At 33.1% G+C, this 26,757-nt stretch overlaps 1 protein-coding gene across 1 annotated transcript; it reads right to left on the bottom strand.

Moving 5' to 3' along the window:
* Window positions 1-303: 303 nt before the first annotated feature.
* On the bottom strand, window positions 304-14,313 carry LOC134695251 (ubiquitin-like modifier-activating enzyme 5). The gene is made up of 9 exons (XM_063556469.1): window positions 14,246-14,313; window positions 11,798-11,870; window positions 10,934-11,023; window positions 8,754-8,863; window positions 7,540-7,711; window positions 5,685-5,789; window positions 3,182-3,260; window positions 1,505-1,623; window positions 304-585 (listed from the first exon to the last, which is right to left on the bottom strand). The coding sequence occupies exons 1-9, from the start codon at window positions 14,311-14,313 to the stop codon at window positions 511-513; spliced, it is 891 nt and encodes a 296-aa protein (XP_063412539.1). The 3' UTR covers window positions 304-510.
* Between the last annotated feature and the right edge of the window lie 12,444 nt (window positions 14,314-26,757).

Here is a 26,757-nt window from a genome sequence, read left to right as displayed (position 1 = left end):
TAAGCTGCATTATGTACATGTAACAAAAAAAATATGCAAGAAATGACATAAAACCGACTCTGAATTTAATAGTACATGATATTGATGTAGAACTCACAAACTGAAGATGATCAGAAATACAAATGTTTTTTTTATTCGAGTCAGATTTTTTTTACCGAAGCCCTTCAGCACTATCATTTAAAATTATTTAGTCAAAATTTAACACTAGTAACAGTCTTATTATCACCTAAAAAATACTGTGTTTACACTTTAACTGCAATGAATTTATATTAATTGTTTTACAATATTCTTGTTAACTTTTGTAATAGAATATAGAAATTAAGGGCAGACAACTTATTTCCAGGTCTGCTGATGCTGTCCTTCTTGAATGGCACATATCTTCACATGTCTTGACTAGTATTGTTTTAATCTTGTTAATACTTAAGAAATTGACAGTATTTCTTCACATGTAAAATTAATTTTGAAGCATAGTTTTAAAATGTATTTCAAGATATTATCACAACATGAACATCATAAACTCTGCATTTGTTTCATTAATTCATCCAAACTTTGTCCTGAAACATCTCCTACTGTTTCTGATGTGTCCTACAAAAAGCAAAAGACAAATCTTCATATCACTTTTGTGTTTTAAAAATTGTGCTTCTGTCAATATAATTTAAATAGTCTAATCTAATAAAGACCAATTGACCACTTTCTATTTTGTCTGTCACCGGAAAAACCTCTTCAATTATGCGCCCCTTTATGATGTCATTTACCAGATGATGGGGATTGCCTGTACCCCTACACTATTAACGTTTATCAAGTGTTTTTAGGTGATGGTCATTGTGCAGGATAAACAAGAAATAATATTTGTTCCGTAGGTACCTAATCACAATTCCCTTATGATAGTAGTGCTGAATATCAAATATAAGAATTTAATTTGCCTAATAATTCCTGCAATATAGCATTATCATATTTTCCCCCAATCCTCCAACTAAGGAACGGAAGTGACAACGCCTCTAAACACACAATTGATGTTCACTTAAACCAACGCTTTTGACAGATTTGTAAAGAACTCGAAAGATATCTATTACATGAGGATACGTCTAGGTATGGGGGTTCCTAGTTTCTGTATTCTCTATCCTATATTTTAGGAACCTGTTTTCTTTACTCTAATTTTTTATCAACTTTTCTCTATTTATTTTTTTTTAAATTGCCTTGTCAGTTTGTTTTCGACTTCTAAGTTTGAATGTCCCTTTGGTATCCTTCTCTCCGTCTTTTAACCTAAAGGATTATTTTTTCAAAAGCAACATTTGACAACCTGAACATATTTCACTAAACACAAAACTTTTGGCATGAATTAAAAGTTTACCTCAATTTTTTACATAAATATCTACTTTAAATATAAATTTCCAAATGCTTAAATTGTCTATCATTTACAGGTTTATTATTTCTTAAGGAAGAGCTCTTAATACTGTCTTAAGAATCTTTATCATAATTTAACTCTTTGTTTATCAAAACCTACATTTGCTGCTGATTTTGCGGGTTTTGTGTATGCTACTGTGACCCCTTCTGTTAACTGAGGTTTCTCTCCTTCAGCCTGTTTTAATTCTTCCTCTGTTGTTTCAGAGACGATTTCTATTTCTGTAAATAAACACAAAATTTTCATCAAAAGGTATATATAAATAAGTTACCCTTGTGGAGCACCTGAGTTTTGATCAACTCCAAAATAGGTGAGCAGATGTATTGATATTTATTTGCATAAGTTTGATTTCTATCTGACACAGGTCTTATATTAAAATTAGTAGTTTAACATAGCAATCTCATTAATATTAGTAGATTAACATAGCTATCTCATTAAAATTAGTAGATTAACATAGCTATCTCATTACTATTAGTAGATTAACATAGCTATCTCATTAATATTAGTAGATTAACATAGCTATCTCATTAAGATTAGTAGATTAACATAGCTATCTCATTAATATTAGTAGATTAACATAGCTATCTCATTAAAATTAGTAGATTAACATAGCTACCTCATTAATATTAGTAGATTAACATAGCTATGTCATTAAAATTAGTAGATTAACATAGCTATCTCATTAAAGTTAGTAGATTAACATACCTATGTCATTAAAATTAGAAGATTAACATAGCTATCTCATTAAAATAAGAAGATTAACATAGCTATCTCATTAATATTAGTAGATTAACATAGCTATCTCATTAAAATAAGAAGATTAACATAGCTATCTCATTAATATTAGTAGATTAACATAGCTATCTCATTAAAATTAGTAGATTAACATAGCTATCTCATTAAAATTAGTAGATTAACATAGCTATGTCATTAAAATTAGTTGATTAACATAGCTATCTCATTAATATTAGTAGATTGACATAGCTATCTCATTAATATTAGTAGATTAACATAGCTATCTCATTAAAATTAGTAGATTAACATAGCTATCTCATTAATATTCAACCCACATTTCTTTATAAGAATGTTACAAGAAATGGAAGTTTTTAACGACCTTGACTGGCTATACAGTTCAGGGGTATACTGCCATCTTGGATTGTACAATCACACTAAATAATCGGACTAGTTCTTTGCCCAAATCTGCAAATTTGGAGACAGATTTACAATTTATTGGTTACACTGTTAGTTTATATAAGAAAACAGAGTTACTCATTGCATTATCGAAAATGTTTTAACAAATACCAAATGTTTGTGTTTTTAGAATTAATTTTTCCAATAAGCCATTTAAGGGGAGATAACTCTTTATGTACAAAGTTCATACTTGACATATGAGAATTTTCAATTTTTCACTTGTAGCAAGAAAAAAAGTTTAGTGACAAGATTTTTTATTTTCTTAAAATTTTTGAAAACCATGAAATTGTGTATCCAGTAAATAAGTTGTCCTAAATTAATGAAAATTGGTACTCCCAATAAAAGGCTTCGCATGTCACATCTTGATACGACCACAGAGGTCAAACCTTGAAAATCAATGAATCCAGAGAAACATTTATTATAAAAAAGAAGATGTGGTATAATTGTCAATGAGATAACTCTTCACAAGAGACCAAATGACACAAAAGTTACCAACTATAGGTCACTGTACAGACTTCAACAACAAGCAAAACTCATTTTTCATATGCTTTGTTAATGTTTGATGTCTCCCTTGTGGTAATAACTTACCAAATGGGTTCTCGTCATGTAAAGGTTCTGTATCTACTTCTTCAACAACTTCGACTTTGGGCTTCAATGCTTCTCTTTTCTAGAGAAAAACAAAACAAATAAAAACATTGAGAAATGTTTAAGTAACATTTACTTTAATTCAAGGGAAGGATATACATTGTTATGCAAGTCAGAGCAAAGCCTTTAAAGAGATATAGAGAAACTGTAATAACACCCTTTTGTTATTGCAGGAATATATTTTCTGTAATAACATAGGTGTACTATGCATGATTGGTAAACTATGAGCTGTTATATCTTTGAAAAGATTAGTATACTTAAAGAAAATTCAATAGAACTTGAGAAAAAATTAACAAAATAATGGTTGTATATTTTCTCTTTGAATGTTATCACAGTTTTTTTTTATATTTAAGCCCACAATAACAACATGTATGTTATTTTTCTCCAATAACTTATTTAAGTTAGACCTTTGACTGATTACCAAACTTAAAAAAATATCTGAAAGGAGAAATTTTACATTTAGAAAAAGATACATATAGTTTTAAAAAGGTCTGTATGCTTTATGTAAATCAATTTATATTTGAAGATAATTTAATATTTAGCACTTTTGAATCGACTTCAGTGCATTTTTTTATAGTGATTTTCGTATTTTCTATACGTTTTTTATATAGACTAGGCCATATGGGGCCTTTAACAACTGACACTTTTTTCTTATTATTGCACACTGTACAGATGCCTAAAATTGGTTACATTCATTTCATTTAAACTTGGGTGGATAGTTGTTTCATCATGTTCATAGGCAATCATATGATACTACATCTTATTATATTAAGAAGACCATACATTGAACCATAATTGCTTATATCCATGTCATTTGAACTCTGGTGGATAGTTGTATCATTGGCAATCATACCACATCTCCATATTTATGTATAGGCCATACATATCTCAATGTCATTTTACACACTGGTTGATAGAAGATGTTTCATTGTCAATAATACTACATTTCCATATTTTTTATAAAGGCCACACAATGAACCATAATTGCTTTAAATTATTATATACTTAGTAGTAAATACAGATAAATTGTATGTGCAATACAATCAATTGCAAGCGTGCTGTATCAGCCCCCGTGATGATATCGATATCAGCACGGTTGCAAAAGCTTTATCACACCTTTAATCTTTATGACGTCTCGTCATCGATTGCTGTCACTGTTGCAAAGGCTTTATCAAAACACTAATCTGTATGACGTCATGTCAAACCTATAATCTGTACAACGTCATTTCAACCCTCCTTATCTGTATGACGTCATGTCACATAAAAAACATCTACTTCAGATATATAGAGATTAATACATGGCCTTTTCCATATCAGCCTGGGTATCATCCCGAGACCCCCACATCAGCCCGAGACGGAGTCGAGGTGCTGATATGGGTCGAGGTGCTGATATGGGTCGAGGGATGATACCCAGGCTGATATGGAAAAAGCCATGTATTAATCGCTTTATCATATACTTCCGACAATAGTTTTATGTAAGGCAAATAAACTAATGCAATAACTAAAACAGTCAAACATTTTATAAAGAAAATTAAAATTATGAATCAAATATACTATAGTTGTCCAACAGCAGCATCATTAACTCCTTATATATTTATGGTAACATTTCCTATAGAGGCATTTTGAAACATTGAAAATTTGGAAGAGTTTTACGATCATTACTACTCCATGTTTGTTGTACTATAAAATGATTCATAATTGTCAATGGCATTTGTTAGCAAGTATTAAACTATCCCCACAAAAGTTCCCGTAAATTTTGACGTCGTCATAAAAAACATCTGACGTCACAATGGAAAAGTAAACAACCGATACCGGAAACACCGGAAGTAACTCGCACGAAAGGCACTATTATGGGTTTTGTGCACGAGATACACCTGATATGGGTTATCAGCCCGGGTGGGAAATTATGGCTTGTGTACTTCCGCTCATTACACATATGCAAAAGCTATCATATCAATGCTAAGTATATGATAAATGTATATAATAAAGTGTATATAATATGGCTTTTACAATATCACACACCGTATCAACCCTCAACCAATATAATCCCTGGAGCAGAGCTCTTGGGATTATATTGGTGTCTCGGGTTGATACGGATGCAATATTGAAAAGCCATATGATATTCTCTATACATTCAAGTCATCTAAAATCTGGTGGATAGTTGTTTCATTGGCAATTATACCACATCTCCTTATTTATATATAGGCCATATGTTGACCCATAGTTACTTATATCAATGTCATTTGAAATCTGGTGGATAGCTGTTTCCTTATTCTTATATAGTAGTGATCTTTAATCCATGGATCTTGTGGTGCAATTATAATTTGTTAAATGCAGTTCATTTAATGGAACACAATTCTACACTACAGGGAGATAACTCTATAAAGTCAGCTAAACGTTTTAATTACGTTCTTTTTTTTTATTTTAAAGTTTTATTCACACTTACAGCAAAACATGAAGTATCACCAGGTACTATTAACTGTATGTGACCAGACACAGCAGTCTCACTAACTCCTGACTCTATCCAAGACTGACCTAATCCATTACATGCCTACAAAAGAGGAAAAAGGTTACCAGAAAATAATACCTAGCATTATTGTAGCCTAGCCTACTTTGTGTCCAACACAGGCTTATAACAGGAACAAAAGTTACTAGACTACACAAAGTACTCAACTAGCATACTGCGGATTTATTTATTTTCATGGGTAACAATTTTCATGGATTTTGGAAACCTTACCTAATTGGGATATGTGATATCAAGGTTTTGCCCAAGTCTAAAACATCATGATATAAATATATATTTTGATGACATTTGTGGTTTACCTGTTACTATAACACCCAAGAAAATTGGTATTCAACGAAAAATAACGCGGATTCACTTTTATTCATTGGATACCAATTATTGTGGATTTTGTGGGTATTGGTGAATTAAAGGTTCAAAGAACAGCTAATTTTCTATAGGCTTGTATGCAGATTTCAGCAAAACAACAAAATTGAGTATCCACGAACACGTAAATTTTCCTTAATCCACCAAATTGGTACCCACAAAAAAAAAAAATGGAGGCTCTAAAGAGCCTGTGTCGCTCACCTTGGTCTATGTACATATTAAACAAAGGACACAGATGGATTCATGACAAAATTGTGTTTTGGTGATGGTGATGTGTTTGTAGATCTTACTTTACTGAACATTCTTGTTGCTTACAATTATCTCTATCTATAATGAACTTGGCCCAGTAGTTTCAAGCTGAAAATTTTTCTTAAAACTACCAACTCAGGGGCAGCAACCCAACAAAGGGTTGCCTGAATGGTCTGAAAATTTAAGGGCAGATAGATCTCGAACTAATGAACAATTTTGTCTTTTTGAAAAGATTTCCTCGACATGCTTTGGGTTTAGATGTATGAGCCAAAAACTGCATTTTACCCTATGTACTAAAAATTAACTATTATCAGCCATGTCGGCCATCTTGGTTTGCGGACGGGGTCATCAGACACAATTTTTAAACTACATACCCTAAAAATGATTGTTTATAACTTTGGTTAAATTCATCTTCGTAGAATATTTTTGTAAAAGAAACAAAAATTTACGAAAAATTGTAAAAATTGACTATAAAAGGGCAATAACTCCTTAAGGGGTCAACTGACCATTTTTGGTCATGTTGACATATATGTAAACTTACTTTGCTGAACATTATTGCTGTTTATAGTTTATCTCTATCTATACAAATGCTATAATAGTATTCAAGATAATAACCAAATACGGCAAAATTTTCTTAAAATTACTAATTCAGGGGCAGCAACCTAACAAAAGGTTGTCCGATTCATCTGAAAATTTCAGGGCAGATAGTCATGACCTGGTAAAGATTTTAACCTCGTGTCAGATTTGCTTTAAATGCTTTGGTTTCAGAGATATAAGCCAATATCTACATTTTACCCCTATGTTCTATTTTTAGCCATGTCGGCCATCTTGGCTAGTTGTCTGGGTCACCGGACACATTTTTCAAGCTAGATACCCTAATGATTGTTGTGGCCAAGTTTGGTTAAATTAGCTGTATAGGCCCTGTAGTTTCAGAGGAGAAGATTTTTGTAAAAGTTTACAGACACTGGACGCCAAGTGATAAGAAAAGCTCACTTGGCCCTTTGGGCCTGGTGAGCTTAAAATGAATCCTTTATTTTATTCATTTCTACAAACAAGACTAATGTTTATTTCTTTCAGTAACATTTTTTCTAAATGATTTTGGAATGATCAATATTGGGAGATGTTATCCTTAATTAATTTCTATCTACTGGTTACCCTGACTTACAGTATTTATTGTCATCCTAGCTTCAAAGTTATCAACACAACTGAGAACCAGATCAACTGGTTTCCCATCTGTTATTCCACCATGACTTATTCTGTCCATAAAATGTTGGAAGTTATCCATTGTTGTGATGTTGTAATTATATATCTCAAATATTACATCTTGATTTATCTCCCTTTGAAAAATAATATACTGTTGAATAATAAGGTGGTAGGTAATACTATAGGAAGATAAAAATCAGCTAAATGTTTGAATCTTGTTGTATTGTTAAGGAAATATTAAGCTTCTCAATGATCATAAAGTGTTTGTCAAATAGATATGTAACCAATGATCTTTTTATGATAAAGTGGTTGGTTCAAATTTTTTTAAATTTCCATATGTTTGTCAAAGGTTCAAAGAAAACGAGCTAAAATAATATTAGACAATGTGTTTGGTACTACCTAAATGGCTTATCTATGTTCGATTGCAAATATTACATGAATATACAGGACAATGAGATAGTGACTGTGGATATCATTCTTAAGGTACAAAAAATGTACAAATTTTTGCGGATTATGTAAATCAAAAATTAAATTATCAACCAGTTTGTGATTTAATTTTATCTCAAATATAAAGCTGGATTTATCTCCCTTTAAAAAAGAAATTTACTGTTGATTGAGTTATGGTTTATTTAACATGTTTAAGCCCACTTGCAAATATTACAGACATTCTTGTATTCATTTTACAATCATAGATTTTGTTGATCAATGGCTTTCGGTTTTCCTGTTTGAATTGTTTTATCATTTATAATGTCAGGGCCTTTTAAAGCAGCTGAATTAAAGTATGGCAATTGCTCATTGTTGAAAGGCATAGATGTCTGCCTGTTGATTTATATTTATGAATGAAGTCCTTGTACAAATGATAAAATGTAGTAAATGTTTTGACAAATTTGTGATATCGAAATCCCTGTTGTAATAATTTTTTCAGTAATACAGAGATTTCTTTTGTTGAAAACAAATACACATTGTAACATACACTAACGAATTGTACAAGTTGAACGTCATCATTTAAAAATTGATAATGCAAATTGGGTTTACCTTAGTGTTCTCTCTGTGGCTTCTTCTTTAATCAAATACATTGTTATATACATTAATGAACTATACAAGTTGAGATATATAAACACAATAAGATGGTGCCAATTGAACGTCACCATCTTAACATATGGATGATGGATTTACCTTAATGTTCTCTCTGCTGCTTCTACTTTACTCATTCCAGCTTGCTTTGGCTGATAAAATAATCTGTTTAGGTTAGCTAACTCTACCTTGTCGTAATCAAACAGTAGTAGCTGAAAATATATATCATTAATAGAATCTATAGCACAGGTAGATTTGTTTTCTTCATCTGTCAAACATGGCAAAAGACAATTCTGCCTACTTAATTTAACTGGATATTCATTTCAAAATATTGATTTCAAAAGCTTTAATCATTTTACAGTGAGGGCATAAAAAACAGCAATTTTTCCATTTGACTCTAGAACAGTAATTGTGACGCTACCAAAATTAAAACATAATTTGTGTTATGTTATATATGTGGTAGTCAGTCGGGGGTACTACTTAAACAAGTTAATTTTATTTACTTGAACAAGTAAAAAAACATTTATACACATGTAAGTAAATAAATAATGTTTGAATAATCTCCCCTTAATTTTCTCAAAAATTTACTTGTATAAGTAAATTTTTCTTACAATCCAACAAAATTCCTTGAATTTTGAGATGTAAAATCATGCCTTTAATGATTTTTCCCAGGTTTGCTCAATTTTTTTCATTAAAGTTCAATGTTTCATCTCATTTATTCATCAAAGAAACTAATTGAGCAAAGATTTTGTATATTTGCGCAAGGCCTTCAAAAATTGCTCCTTTGGGGCTTGTAAATAAGCAGTGTTATGAAGATAACAGACGAATGGGATTTTCATTGTCCATGAAATTAAACTTAAATGATTAGTAAAGACATCTGCAAAGGGTACACAAGTTAAAATTCTATTAGAGCAAAGAAATCTTAAGAATTCAAGAAAAGAAGAAAGGATGACTTTTTTACCTATACAAGTAAATAAAATTCACTTGAATAAGTATCTTACAAATTTACTTATATGTGTATATTTTTTTTTACTTGTTCAAGTAAATAAAATTAACTTGTTTAAGTAGTACCCCTGACTGGTAGTTAGCATTGTGCACAAGTTTCATAACATTTGGTTGAGGCAAACTAAAATTAGAGAACGGAAACCAATTATGGAATGTACATGTACAGACTGACAACAGTAAAACGTTATGCACCCTCTGCTATGACAGTGGTACTAAAATCAGTACAATTGTTTGCAAACATCATTTCCTGCAAAGAATTAAAAATAAATGTGCAATTTTTTTTTGTTTTTTCTCTGTACCTTTATCAAATGGAGAATAAAACATCTATTTAACAACTAACCTTTCCTATGCCACATCTAGTTAACAACTAACCTTTCCTATGCCACATCTAGTTAACAACTAACCTTCCCTATGTCACATCTAGTTAACAACTAACCTTTCCTATGCCACATCTTTTTAACAACTAACCTTTCCTATGCCACATCTAGTTAACAACTAACCTTTTCTATGCCACATCTAGTTAACAACTAACCTTTCCTATGCCACATCTAGTTAACAACTAACCTTCCATATGCCACATCTAGTTAACAACTAACCTTTCCTATGCCACATCTAGTTAACAACTAACCTTTCCTATGCCACATCTAGTTAACAACTAACCTTTCCTATGCCACATCTAGTTAACAACTAACCTTTCCTATGCCACATCTAGTTAACAACTAACCTTCCATATGCCACATCTAGTTAACAACTAACCTTTCCTATGCCACATCTAGTTAACAACTAACCTTTTCTATGCCACATCTAGTTAACAACTAACCTTTCCTATGCCACATCTAGTTAACAACTAACCTTTCCTATGCCACATCTAGTTAACAACTAACCTTTTCTATGCCACATCTAGTTAACAAATTACCTTCCCTATGCCACATCTAGTTAACAACTAACCTTTCCTATGCCACATCTAGTTAACAACTAACCTTTCCTATGCCACATCTAGTTAACAACTAACCTTCCCTATGCCACATCTAGTTAACAACTAACCTTCCCTATGCCACATCTAGTTAACAACTTAACTTTCCTATGCCACATCTTGTAAACAACTAATCTTTCCTATGCCACATCTAGTTAACAACTAACCTTTCCTATGCCACATCTAGTTAACAACTAACCTTTTCTATGCCACATCTAGTTAACAACTAACCTTTCCTATGCCACATCTAGTTAACAACTAACCTTTCCTATGCCATTTATGCCACATCTAGTTAACAACTAACCTTCCCTATGCCACATCTAGTTAACATTTCAGCCGCCACAGATCCTACTCCTCCAACTCCTACTACTGCCACTGTATAATCTCGGATTTTCTTGAGAGGGAAAAACAAAAGTATAAATAATACATTTACTGGTATTTATGATAGAGATGCTTTATTAATTAGATTACTCACTGGCTCTTACATGCTTGAGGACAAGTTCAATGTGAAGCATGGTTCCTCCTAGTCATGGATGTTCACAATATTCTGCTGCCCTGTTTATGTCAAAGTGTTTTTCTATGACATCAGAAGGCTACAGAGTCATTTTTATATGAGTTTATAATGCAATGTAATGTGAGCAAATATAGCATAAAATTGATTCATAATTCTACACATCTAATTAAGGTAGATTAATGGTATACCGCCATCTTGGATTGCACAATCACAGTACAAAATCGGTCTAATCATGAAAATAAATGAATTCACAGTATACAGTGATCATGAGTGATATCAAATTATTCCAAGGCCTCAATGCTCTGTAGTTTATATAGAAAATGTATAGATCTTTGCATTTCTCTTGGTTTGTTATGTTGTTGTGCAATGTTGTGTTGAAGTTAGAAAAAGACCTTAAACATGTTAAAAATTAAAGTAATTAAATAACTGAGAGACCACCTTCATGACCCTCATATATTTTAGACAAGCTGTGGTGTACCTTGATAGGCTCTGACTTTGGTGATTAAATCTCCTCGGTCCATCATCTTCAACAATTTGTACAATACGTCAACATTAAGGGGAGATAAATCCCCAGATCTCTCGAGCTGAATAAATACATCACAGATAGATTTAATTTTATCATGTTTCGATGTCAAACATGGATGTGGGAATTACTGACGATAAGGTGGAAAGAGCTGTCTTCAAATCAGCAGTCTCCATTTCTTCAGCAATTTCAAACAGAAGTAATCTAAAATAGAATAAACAAACATTTATATGAACAGTCAAGGATATATAACTCTATAGAGTTACCGCACTTACATATATACTATCATCATGGATTGTCTACTCTTTGATTTCTTAAATTTTCTTAATCTGTTGGTAACACATGTTTGTTATATATGTAAAATAATGTCTCATTGAAACATGTAACAGACATACATGTACCTTCTTTAGATGTGTATAGTACATCTCATTTACCCCCAAAAAGTAGTTGGCAGAGGTGTGTGTGTGTAATACACAACTACACACTTTTTTTTTTGATATTATTTATGTTATCACAGCTTTTGAATTGTTTATCATGATGTTTATAGTCCACAAAAACAAACACATGTTATTTGGTTTGCTGTCTCAAAGACATATAAAATGAACCACACACCTCCTCTTATTAATTTTACCATTACTAAATTAAAGGTAAAATATTTTTTTTATTTCAATACACAAATGATACAAGGAAGGCAGTGATATTGTTGGCTTTTTTCAAAACTACCTCTACCCTTTTTTATTGGGAAAATATGCGTCATTTTCATCAAATTGGGAAATTTAAAATAAACCATGATGTTGACTGAAACTTCAATTTGCAGACCCATTTTCAAGAGTCAAACCCTGTTTAAAATAAGACCCCATTTTGTCAGTGATGATACATAAAAAGACCCTCAAATGTGCACATTTTAGTCATTTTAGGCCAGAAAAATGATTAAATGAGTGTTTTCAGTTTGTATTCATGCACAGTTACGACTGAGACTGCACTGTTTGGGAAAACAGTTGTCTTTTTGGGAATATTTTTTTTAAAGCCATTTTTTATTCAAATTGGGATTCTTCTCCAGGGAAAAAAGCCTTTATTCTCCACTAATTTAAGGCACACAATATCACTGAAAGGACATGTCATCTGATCATATTATCATGATTATCAAGAGGATCTAAAAAGATTTAATAGAAAAAAAACAAGAGGCTCTCAAGAGCCTGAATCGCTCACCTTAATTCTTTTGGTTAAATCTCTCATCAATGATTTTTTTGGCTTTTCAATGTAATTAAATGTTCTTTGGATCGTCCTATTTTCTTCAAAAGCCAAAAAAATAATCATTTTCTCCTATGTTCTATTTTAGCCATAGGAGCTATGTTTCTTGACATACAAGGAAATAAAATATAAAATTTATACTAGATACTAGTACTCTGAAACTCATTTAGCCTAAGTTTGGCTGAAATTGATACAGCAGTTTCAAAGGAGAAGATTTTTTAAAGTAAGTCAAAATGATGAACAAATAGTGAAAAAAAAGTCTTTAAAGGACAATAACTCCTTAAGGGTTCAATTGACAATTTTGGTCAAATTGACTTATTTGTAGATCTTACTTTGCTGAACATTATTGCTGTTCACAGTTTATCTCTATCTATAATAATATTCAAGATAATAAACAAAAACAGCAAAATTTCATTAAAATTATCAATTCAGGGGCAGCAACCCAACAACAGGTTGTCTGATTCATCTAAAAATTTCAGGGCAGATAGATCTTGACCTGATAAACAATATAACTCCATGTCAGATTTGCTGTAAATGCTTTGGTTTTTGAGTTATAAGCCAAAAACTGCATTTGACCCCTATGTTCTATTTTTAGCAATGGCGACCATGTTTTTTGATAGATCAAAACATCAGATACAATTAATAAACTAGATACCCTAAGGAACATTCAGTTAAAGTTTGGAAGTATGTGGCCCAGTAGTTTCAGAGGAGAAGATTTTTGTAAAAGATTACTAAGATTTACGAAAAATGGTTAAAAATTGACTATAAAGGGCAATAACTCCTAAAGGGGTCAACTGACCATTTCGGTCATGTTGACTTATTTGTAAATCTTACTTTGCTGAACATTATTGCTGTTTACAGTTTATCTCTATCTATAATAATATTCAAGATAAGAAACAAAAACAGCAAAATTTCCTTAAAATTACTAATTCAGGGGCAGCAACCCTGATTTATCTGAAAATTTCAGGTCAGATAGATCTTGACCTGATTAACAATATTGCCCCATGTCAGATTTGCTCTAAATGCTTTGGTTTTTGAGTTATAAGCCAAAAACTGCATTTGACCCCTATGTTCTATTTTTAGCAATGGCGACCATGTTTGTTGATAGATCAAAACTTCGGATACAATTTATAAACTAGATACCCTAAGGAACATTCAATTAAAGTTTGGAAGTATTTGGCCCAGTAGTTTCAGAGGAGAAGATTCTTGAAATAGTTTACGACGACAGACGACGACGGACGACGACAGACGGCGACGGACGCCAAGTGATGGCATAAGCTCACTTGGCCCTTCGGCCCAGGTGAGCTTAAAAGAAAATGATATATTACCTGAAAGGTGAAAAATTAGAACGTCCACTTTCCACTCGATTCTTTACTTGTATTTGATTGAAGCCCATTTTCCTGATTAAGTTAATTCGATGACATCTACACAAACTTTCCAACAGGTAATCCACCTCCCCTCGTGAAGTGTCAATTTTTCCGATTGTTTCAAGTTCGTTCAAGAATTGAATTCAATCTTTAATTTTTTCTAAGGTTTTCTGTGCTATGTGATCTTGACAGAGGAATTTTAACGATTTTATATTGTCTGATTCTAGTTCACTATTGATCGTAATTAATCCTCTTGTTAAGTCTGTCTGATTAATATTGTTATGATTTTGTAAAGATTCAAACTCAATCATTGTTTATTTTTTAAAGTTTTCATTTTAATTATCACATTGTCTTGTTTCTCTCATACACATATAAATCTGAAAAATATATGTTAAATGTATCAAAAATATATGAAATGTTGAAAATTAATAGACTGTATATTCTAAACATGCTGAAACTAATAACATTAGAAACAATAAGGTTAATGATGGACATTCAAATAAGTTTCAGAAGGCCGTGGTTGTGAAGTTTCCATGTTGTCTAAGAACAATGAAGATTTCACCATCTAACTACTGTATCAGCATGATCACTAGCCTGTCAAACCTGAGGTTGTAAGTTCAAATCCCACACGGGACAGGTGCACTTGACTCCAATCTTAATTGACTACGATTGTTTTCTCACATTTGTACCTAAGGACGGGGGTTTTCTCCTTGGACATGGTAGACTCCGACTTCCTCCACCAATAAAAACTGACCGCCTAGAAATAGCACAATAGTGTTGAAAGAACACCAATCAGTCAATCAATCATATTGTAGCTACAATAAATAAGTTCCAAATTAAAAGAAACCATGTACATGATGTACATACAATTTCTAAGTTTATATAATATGACGTCTCTTTAATGCATCTTGTCGATCCTTTTAGTTGCAAATTACACAGTCTTGTTTTACAGTTTGTTCTTATATTGTATCACCGCTGTATATTGTGCGATATCACCGCTGTCCCAGGTTCATTAAGGGCTAAGCGCTCATAAACATTCTTTATGTCGCTGTCTCAAGACAGGATCCTGTAGTACAGTCACAAGATGTCATTGGTTCAGGTCTGTCATACATGTATTTTTTTTACATAAATTATTTTTGTTATAAATTAGGCCATCTTGTTTGAATTGTTTAACATTTTTCATGTGGTGTGTATGACCAAAACGACATACCACAGAAGGGATCAATGGCAAATCCTCTCATAATCCTATTATTGTACACACGTTATGACAAATTGATCAAACAAAGACGACAAATCTGTTGAATTTCTACAGATTTCACTGCTTGGACAAACTGTCAAAAGAATTAAGGGGAAGTAACCACAGAAAACAGATATGGGATTGACATTTATGTGTTATATGTAATAAAATCAAATGTTATCTGAAATCCTGATCCATGTAGAAACATTCACGTAGCTACCAGAATGAAACTAGTTGTTCATATATAAGTTTCAACTTATTCAAGAAAATGTAATGGCTGTCTGTAACTTGTAAGTGTAACAAGTTTAGGGACTAATTAATTACCAGCTATTTATAACATTTCTCTCCCTCAGTTTTGTGTTAAAATAGCATACCAATCTTCCTGGTGTTTAGAAGTAAAAATGTGCAACACTGATACTCCTCTTATTCATACCACAGGAGTTTGAAATCCTATCAATGAGGGTCTATAAATATGTCAACTCGACTATCACAGTAGAGCTTCTCTCGTAGAGAGAACCGACAGGAATGCAACGCGTTTTTCAATTTTTTTTAACTTTTTTGAATCTGGGACTTTTTGATCGGAATAAACGCTATGCGTCAACTAATAAACATATTGTTACTTCAATTAACCACTTAAACTACTTTGCAGGTCACTAATTATTAATTTACAGCTTCTTTTTACGTCCTGACAGAATCCTTGTCATTCGTTTTGGCCATGGCAGGAAGTCGAGGAAATTCCAATCAGCAGTGAATATATGTAAATGAGGTATAGTATTTAATGAATAAACATTAGAACATTGAACTTTTGAACTTTTGAACCATCATGAACTTCCGGTTTCTTTCCCGCAAAATTATTTCTTTCTACCAGAGCTGTCAAAATGGACAATAGACGAGAATTTTCGTTCGCCAAAGCAAGAGAGGGCCATAATTTGCTAATTACAGGCATGTGTGGAACAGGGAAGACAAGTATTGTAAAGTATGAGTATATTTCATCAGCAATTAGTAAAAATGCGTGATAAAAGTAAAACATAAAAGCTCTGAAAATTTGGCGCAAGTTATTTTTGGTCGTATGCCCTGTTTGCCTCGGGGTCCTTGAGGCATAAAGATTGTTCGAGAGATTGTTACTTCATCTCAACATGAAAAAGCATAAATAAAACAGAAAAAATATAATATCTCGAGTTTTATTCTATTTTATTCACGTATGAATTAAAATTATTGATAAAATTTGATGAAAAAAAATTGGCGCATTTTTCTGATAGTATGCCATGAATGAGGATTGGATGTATTCTTGGCATGGTGGTCCTCTTATTATAAAGATTGTGAATTAAATTAAGGCACTGATCATTCATCTTTTGAATGAAAGTTGGGTGTTTTTTTTTTTTTGAAAAAATGTTTGATTATTTCTGAAATTTGTTAAAAAAAAAAGTTTTACGGGAGGGGATATAAAAACTGAACATTAAACCCGGTACAAATTTATCAAGACATTGAACCCGTGCTAGGATACAATTTAAAAAAAGGCAGGACAGGATCAAAGTTTTGAGTGAAAAGCAGGAGGAGCAGCTGGACAAATCAATCCAGGATTAAGTTATAAAAAAGAGACAGGACCAAATATCACACATATAGTGAAAAAAAATTAAAAATGTTAGACAGAGATTGCAACTAGAAAAAGGCAGCCCAAAATATAGTCCCCCCCCCCCCCCTCCCCCCTACTAAAATTAAATCATAGCCTAATTCTAAACTATAAACAGCCATAACCAAAATACCAAACAAACTGTAACTTCTAAGTATGTGTGACTTGTCTTGTGTCTTGCAAGTCAAGAAAATGATTTGTTTCAATAAAAAAAATCTATGTCCCATGCATATTTTCATTGGTCTTATGCATTGAGAAATTTTGACCGGTCACTTAAACAGTTAGAAGTACAAAAAAAATACATTATGTTTCAGAAAAATATTTGTTGTTTCTGTATGCTATAAAACATTAGTTTGTTCCTTTAAAACATAAAAAAGTTTGTTCTGAGAAAATAAAGGTTTCCCACCCCTCTAAAGATGAATGGTTGGTGCCTTTTTAAAAACTTGATATCACACATATAATCACCCAATGCACCCTAAAAATTATAAATTTGTTTTACAAACTATATGATAGAAATGTGTCCTTTATATTGTGTTCAGTACCCAGCTTGGCTTTTATCTTTTATTATCCTTTTGCCTTGATCAGCAGAGTATACATGTGGCAAGTGGTCGTCAATCTCAACTTTACTCGAACACTGATAACCATTCAGAGCGGATATCTCATTTTTGATAGCATCCTGAAAAATAAAGTTCATTGAAGAATTTGTCACCATGACCCTGGTCACCCAACATTTCATTCACCTCCAAATCTATTAGCATAATCTTCAGTCATACATTGTATATTCAAGGCATCACACCCCGGGCTACTAAGTTACATGGGAAAGAATAATGAAATATCCACAATCTTACAGGAGCATAGTCAAAGGCATTTGTGGGTTCACACTTTTATTTTTATTTCTACATGAATAAGATCTGGTGTGTGTGTGTGCCAATGAGACAACTTTCCATCCAAATCACAATGTATTAAAAGTGAACAATTATAGGTCACAGTACAGCCTTCAACACAGAGCCTTACATAAGACAGAACAGCAAGCTATAAAGGGCCCCAAAATGACCAGTGTAACTCAATTCAAACAGGAAAATAAATTGTCTAAACTACATTGTATTTACAAAACTAGAAACAAGAAACACCTAACAAACTACCAATGACAAACACTGAACAACAGGTTCCTGGGTTATGACAGGTGCATATGATATGCAGTTGGTTTGAATATTTTACCAATTGCCAATACAGCAGTATAAAACTACAACACGAAAAGGCACACTGTAAAATGATAATTGAAAATGGCTTAACTTAAAATGGCAATTGAACAAAATACATAATAAAAAAGAAGATGTGGTGTAATTGCCAATGAGACAACTCTACACAAGAGACCAAAGGACACAGAAATTAACAACTATAGGTCACTGTACGGTCTTTAATATTGAGCAAAGCCCATACCGCATAGTCAGCTATAAAAGGCCCTGGAATGAAAAATGTAAAACAATTCTAACGAGAAAACTAACTGCCTTATTAATGTACAAATAAATGAAAGAAAAAAATATGTGACACAGTAACAAACGACAACCACTAAATTACAGGCTCCTGACTTGGGACAGGCACATACATAAATAATGTGGCGGGTTAAACATGTAAGCGGGATCCCAACACTGGGACAGTGGTGTAACAATACAACATATAAGAACGAACTATAAAAATCAGTTGAAAAAGGCTCAACTCATCAGATGGATAGAAATACATCTAACAAAAACAGAATGGCTCAATGTTTGTTAATTGAATGAACTGAAATATGCATATGAGGTCCCCTGATTTGAACAATTAAATGACAAAAATTTCACTTTACAAATTTGTGTTTTCTAGATATTTTTATTTTAGCCTTTTCAATTCTATGGCTGTCAGAATGTATTTTAATATAGTAAATATAATACAGTTTGTATACACCTGAAATTATGAATTCTCTATATATGCAATTTATAGCTAGTTTTGTTGGATTTTAAATAAAGTAATGATTATTAAATGACCAGGGCGATTCATTAATTTTAGCTGCATTGTATAAGTTTCATATTTGGTAAAAGAAAACTGAGGCCAGAGGAGCAACATATTTAGCAATTTTTTAATTGATAAGGCCACACTTAAAAATATTTTGGTTTGCCAAAGCCCTACCCAAATGTTGAGACAGTGGATAGGTAGGTAGGTAGGTAGGTAGGTAGGTAGGCATTTTCTTTTTTTTTTCAAAAAGGAAATTGAAGTATCAGATGTTTATTAGTCTTCATGCCTAAATTTGAGTTTGATGTGTGTTTTATGGTGTTTATGTTTTATTTAGCAGTGTACAAGTTTCATAATATTATACCCCCACTCTTATATGTTAATCAGGTCAACACTTGTCTGCCCTGAAATTTTTCATATGAATCGTTGTTGGTTTGCTGCCTCTGATTTCTTCATTTTAAGGAAGGGTAAAAAGGGGGAGCAAGGGTCAGGGTACCACTGCCCAAATTATCCTTTTTTGCAATAGTTAAAAAAAATCATTTGAAGGCGTTTTCAACATAAGACAGGCCCTGGGTGAAATAAGTTTTAAAGAATTTTTTTTTTTATCTTGAACATCATTACAGATTGAGAGTTAAAAACAGCAAAAATATTAAGCAAAAAAAGATCTACAAATAAATCAACATGACCTTATTGCAGTTATTAGTCCCCTACCAACAAAGTTGAAGGGGACTTTAGGTTTGCACTCTGTCCGTCTGTCTGTCTGTCCGTCAGTCCGGCAAATCAGCTTTCCACACTTTTTATGCCCCCACAACTAAAAGTTGGGGGGCATATTGTTTTACCCCCGTCCGTCCGTTCGTCCGTCCCATTATAGGTATATAGTTATTCCGGATAACTCATCCTACAGTTTGAATGCTAGGAAGTTTTCACTTTGCAATCTGTTTGTACATATATTAAAGGTGTGCATGTGGTCAGGGTTTTGATTTTTATTATTAATATTTGCTCTTTTGGGAGATAGTTGGACTTAGTAATTTTTGGAGTATAAACATGCAAAAGAGGTGCATAGCGTTTCCTAATAACTCCTCCTACAGTTTAAATGCTAGGAAGTTTTCACTTTGCAAGCTGTTTGTACATATATTGAAGGTGTGCATGTGGTCAGGGTTTTGATTTTTGTCTCGTCTGCGACTTTTGTCGCAAAAAGCGAGACTTAGGGATAGTGATCCGATGGCTGCGTTAGCTCTTGACTTAGAGCTTAATATTTCAGAAGGTAGACCTGGATACTTCATACTTTTCATGGATCAGTGAACAAGGTTAAGTTTACAGGGTTAAGTCCATATCTAAAAACTATAAGCAATAGTTATTCTATATTTGGTGTGTGGAATGATTGTACATGTCCAACTGACAGGTGTCATCTGACCTTCACCTCATTTTCATGGTTCAGTGGTCAAAGTTATTTTTTTGTGTTTTGGTCTATTTCACAGATACTATTAGCATTCTGTCAATTATATTTGGTGTATGGAATGATTGTAAGGTGTACATGTCCAAGTGACAGGTGTCATCTGACCTTGACCTCATTTTCATGGTTCAGTGGTCAAAGTTAAATTTTTGTGTTTTGGTCTATTTTTGGAGATTGTTGAACTTAGTCATGTTTGGAGTATATACATGCATAACAGCTAGCCTAGGTGCATGACATTTCCGAAATAACACTTTGCATCTGTGGGGGCATCATCTGTGTCTCCCAGACACAATAATATCTCAAAGAAAGTCCTACATTGACTTTGTTATAATAAAGTTTCTTTAGAGTGGAGTGTGGGGGCATCACTTTGTCTAGTTTTCGTCATGCTTTAAGATAGTGGTTTGATATTTGGTATATAGTACAGCTATGACAAGTTACAGATCAAGTTCTAAATTTTTTCTGGTCAGATGATTTTTTGCAGAGTTATGGCCCTTGGACTTAGAAAAATCACATAAGTGATCAGTTTTCCTCACAGACACTTTTTATGAGGGGCATTATGTTTTCTGGTCTGTGCATCCGTTTGTTCGTCTGTCTGTCCCGTGTCAGGTTAAAGTTTTTGGTCAAGGTAGTTTTTATACGCCCGTCTAAGACGGGACGTATTATGGTATACCATTGTCCGTCCGTATTCCACATTTCGGGCAATAACTCAAAAATGCTTTCACCAATTTCCATGAAACTTAAGGCAATTGTTCATATCTATTGACTTAAGCTCCCTTTCGTATTTTTTTTAATTTCAGATTTTAAGTTTTGGATTTATGGGGCTTTATTCATAAAAAAGGGTGAATTTTCAACACCTGGACAATAACTCAAAAATGCTTTCACCAATGTCCATGAAACTTTGGTGAATTGTTTATGTCTATTGATGTAAGCTCCCTTTCAGTTTTTTTAAATTTCATTATATGCGTTTGGGATTTATGGGACTTTATAAAAAAAAGGGGGGGGGATTTTCAACACCATCGGACAATAACTTGATTTTTATGGTCCTTGGACTTAAAAAAAATCACTCAAATAATTGGTTTTCCACATTTTGTTTTTTAATGCTTAAAGATATTGACTTGATTGTTGGCATATATTTAAAACATGACAAGTTACAGATTAAGTGATAATTGTGTTCTGGTCTTATGATTTTTTTGCACAGTAATGGTCCTTGGAATTTTGTTTTTGGGAACAATGAATTTTATCTGGTAGGGGACTATGTATTGCCATGCAATACTCTCAGATCCATACTAATCTGTGTCCACACTTGTTCCAATTAATCTCTCGTTTGTGCATTTGGGTTTAATTACGGGTATTTTAAGGTACCAAATTAAAAAAGAAGGCCAAGGGAGGTTTATGATAGTACGCTTTAATACTCTTGGATTTCATTGTCTCGCAAAAAGAGAGACTGTCACTAAGGGATAGTGATCCGGCGGCGGCCTTAGCTCTTAACTTAAGCTTAATATTTCAGAAGGTAGAAGACCTGGATACTATATACTTAGTTCAAATTTTTTGCAATGTTAATTTCTCACTTATTATAAGTAATAGGATAACTATCTATATTTGGTATGTGCGTACCTTGCAAGGTCCTCATGTCTGTCAGTCGGTTTTCACATGACCTCAACATCATTTTATGGATCAGTGAACAAGGTTAAGTTTACAGGGTTAAGTCCATATCTCAGAAACTATCAGCAATAGGTCTTCTATATTTGGTGTGTGGAATGATTGTACATGTCCAACTGACAGGTGTCATCTGACCTTGACCTCATTTTCATGGTTCAGTGGTCAAAGTTAATTTTTTGTGTTTTGGTCTATTTTGGAGATATTATTACAATTCAGTCAATTATATTTGGTGTATGGAATGATTGTAAGGTGTACATGTCTAACTGACAGGTGTCATCTGACCTTGACCTCATTTTCATGGTTTAGGAGTCAACAAAACTGTTCACAAAAAAACACGAATCGACAACTTACCTTCACCACTGTTCATGAAAAACAATGATTTAACACCTTCATCGCAAAGAATGTATGTTTAATTAATTATATTGATTAGGAGTTAAAAAACCCACAATAATCACAAGTTTCAGATAATAAATCAATGAAAAACGAATCACAGAGCGAAATTCCACGACACGAAGTACGAAAATAACCCATTAGCTCTTTCACGACGAAAGCACACCATAAAATAAAGGTGTTTAGAGCGTATGTTTTGTAGTTTCTATAATTATTTTAAATAAACCTTTATGTACATGTATGTATATCGCAAGTTTGTAGCCTGCGATGATTAAAAACATTTTTTAGAGTAGAAAATAATAAGCACAATTTACGAGAAATAGAAAATAAAAACAATACAGAATTGCATGACCCATCCATACTCTTAAAAAAAGTTGGGGTTAAATAATGGGCTCTACCAGCATAACAGATATATTGTAGTCTCTTCAAATAGTTACAAAAGGGGTTATAATGGGTTCTACCAGCATAACAGATATATTGTAGTCTCTTCAAATAGTTACAAAAGGGGTTATAATGGGTTCTACCAGCATAACAGATATATTGTAGTCTCTTCAAATCATTGATGATTTAACATTGACCAATGAACCATGAAAATGAGGTCGAGGTCAGATGATAGTTGCCAGACAGACTTGTACACCTTACAAACATTCTATACACCAAATATAATCCACTTGATGCTTATAGTATCTGAGAAATAGACCAAATCGCAAAATTTAACTTTGACCAATGAACCATAAAAATGAGGTCAAGGTCAAGGTCAGATGATTATTGCCAGACAGACATGAACACCTTACAAACATTCCATACACCGAATATAATTGACTGAATTGTAATAATATCTGCAAAATAGACCAAAATACAAAAATTTAACTTTGACCACTAAACCATGAAAATGAGGTCAAGGTCAGATGACACCTGTCAGTTAGACATGTACACCTTACAATCATTCCATACACCAAATATAATTGACTGAATTGTAATAATATCTCCAAAATAGACCAAAACACAAAAAATTAACTTTGACCACTGAACCATGAAAATGAGGTCAAGGTCAGATGACACCTGTCAGTTGGACATGTACAATCATTCCACACACCAAATATAGAAGACCTATTGCTGATAGTTTCTGAGATATGGACTTAACCCTGTAAACTTAACCTTGTTCACTGATCCATAAAATGATGTTGAGGTCATGTGAAAACCGACTGACAGACATGAGGACCTTGCAAGGTACGCACATACCAAATATAGATAGTTATCCTATTACTTATAATAAGTGAGAAATTAACATTGCAAAAAATTTGAACTAAGTATATAGTATCCAGGTCTTCTACCTTCTGAAATATTAAGCTTAAGTTAAGAGCTAAGGCCGCCGCCGGATCACTATCCCTTAGTGACAGTCTCTCTTTTTGCGAGACAATGAAATCCAAGAGTATTAAAGCGTACTATCATAAACCTCCCTTGGCCTTCTTTTTTAATTTGGTACCTTAAAATACCCGTAATTAAACCCAAATGCACAAACGAGAGATTAATTGGAACAAGTGTGGACACAGATTAGTATGGATCTGAGAGTATTGCATGGCAATACATAGTCCCCTACCAGATAAAATTCATTGTTCCCAAAAACAAAATTCCAAGGACCATTACTGTGCAAAAAAATCATAAGACCAGAACACAATTATCACTTAATCTGTAACTTGTCATGTTTTAAATATATGCCAACAATCAAGTCAATATCTTTAAGCATTAAAAAACAAAATGTGGAAAACCAATTATTTGAGTGATTTTTTTTAAGTCCAAGGACCATAAAAATCAAGTTATTGTCCGATGGTGTTGAAAATCCCCCCCCCCCCCTTTTTTTTATAAAGTCCCATAAATCCCAAACGCATATAATGAAATTTAAAAAAACTGAAAGGGAGCTTACATCAATAGACATAAACAATTCACCAAAGTTTCATGGACATTGGTGAAAGCATTTTTGAGTTATTGTCCAGGTGTTGAAAATTCACCCTTTTTTATGAATAAAGCCCCATAAATCCAAAACTTAAAATCTGAAATTAAAAAAAATACGAAAGGGAGCTTAAGTCAATAGATATGAACAATTGCCTTAAGTTTCATGGAAATTGGTGAAAGCATTTTTGAGTTATTGCCCGAAATGTGGAATACGGACGGACAATGGTATACCATAATACGTCCCGTCTTAGACGGGCGTATAAAAACTACCTTGACCAAAAACTTTAACCTGACACGGGACAGACAGACGAACAAACGGATGCACAGACCAGAAAACATAATGCCCCTCATAAAAAGTGTCTGTGAGGAAAACTGATCACTTATGTGATTTTTCTAAGTCCAAGGGCCATAACTCTGCAAAAAATCATCTGACCAGAAAAAATTTAGAACTTGATCTGTAACTTGTCATAGCTGTACTATATACCAAATATCAAACCACTATCTTAAAGCATGACGAAAACTAGACAAAGTGATGCCCCCACACTCCACTCTAAAGAAACTTTATTATAACAAAGTCAATGTAGGACTTTCTTTGAGATATTATTGTGTCTGGGAGACACAGATGATGCCCCCACAGATGCAAAGTGTTATTTCGGAAATGTCATGCACCTAGGCTAGCTGTTATGCATGTATATACTCCAAACATGACTAAGTTCAACAATCTCCAAAAATAGACCAAAACACAAAAATTTAACTTTGACCACTGAACCATGAAAATGAGGTCAAGGTCAGATGACACCTGTCACTTGGACATGTACACCTTACAATCATTCCATACACCAAATATAATTGACAGAATGCTAATAGTATCTGTGAAATAGACCAAAACACAAAAAATTAACTTTGACCACTGAACCATGAAAATGAGGTGAAGGTCAGATGACACCTGTCAGTTGGACATGTACAATCATTCCACACACCAAATATAGAATAACTATTGCTTATAGTTTTTAGATATGGACTTAACCCTGTAAACTTAACCTTGTTCACTGATCCATGAAAAGTATGAAGTATCCAGGTCTACCTTCTGAAATATTAAGCTCTAAGTCAAGAGCTAACGCAGCCATCGGATCACTATCCCTAAGTCTCGCTTTTTGCGACAAAAGTCGCAGACGAGACAAAAATCAAAACCCTGACCACATGCACACCTTCAATATATGTACAAACAGCTTGCAAAGTGAAAACTTCCTAGCATTTAAACTGTAGGAGGAGTTATTAGGAAACGCTATGCACCTCTTTTGCATGTTTATACTCCAAAAATTACTAAGTCCAACTATCTCCCAAAAGAGCAAATATTAATAATAAAAATCAAAACCCTGACCACATGCACACCTTTAATATATGTACAAACAGATTGCAAAGTGAAAACTTCCTAGCATTCAAACTGTAGGATGAGTTATCCGGAATAACTATATACCTATAATGGGACGGACGAACGGACGGACGGGGGTAAAACAATATGCCCCCCAACTTTTAGTTGTGGGGGCATAAAAAGTGTGGAAAGCTGATTTGCCGGACTGACGGACAGACAGACAGACGGACAGAGTGCAAACCTAAAGTCCCCTTCAACTTTGTTGGTAGGGGACTAATAACTGCAATAAGGTCATGTTGATTTATTTGTAGATCTTTTTTTGCTTAATATTTTTGCTGTTTTTAACTCTCAATCTGTAATGATGTTCAAGATAAAAAAAAAAATTCTTTAAAACTTATTTCACCCAGGGCCTGTCTTATGTTGAAAACGCCTTCAAATGATTTTTTTTAACTATTGCAAAAAAGGATAATTTGGGCAGTGGTACCCTGACCCTTGCTCCCCCTTTTTACCCTTCCTTAAAATGAAGAAATCAGAGGCAGCAAACCAACAACGATTCATATGAAAAATTTCAGGGCAGACAAGTGTTGACCTGATTAACATATAAGAGTGGGGGTATAATATTATGAAACTTGTACACTGCTAAATAAAACATAAACACCATAAAACACACATCAAACTCAAATTTAGGCATGAAGACTAATAAACATCTGATACTTCAATTTCCTTTTTGAAAAAAAAAAGAAAATGCCTACCTACCTACCTACCTACCTACCTACCTATCCACTGTCTCAAC

The sequence above is a fragment of the Mytilus trossulus genome, chromosome 13 (assembly GCF_036588685.1).
Source record: "Mytilus trossulus isolate FHL-02 chromosome 13, PNRI_Mtr1.1.1.hap1, whole genome shotgun sequence".
NCBI classification, from domain to species: Eukaryota; Metazoa; Mollusca; class Bivalvia; order Mytilida; family Mytilidae; genus Mytilus; species Mytilus trossulus.
Note: the sequence above shows the minus strand (reverse complement) of the source record. Positions and strands in the feature narration are given on the sequence as shown.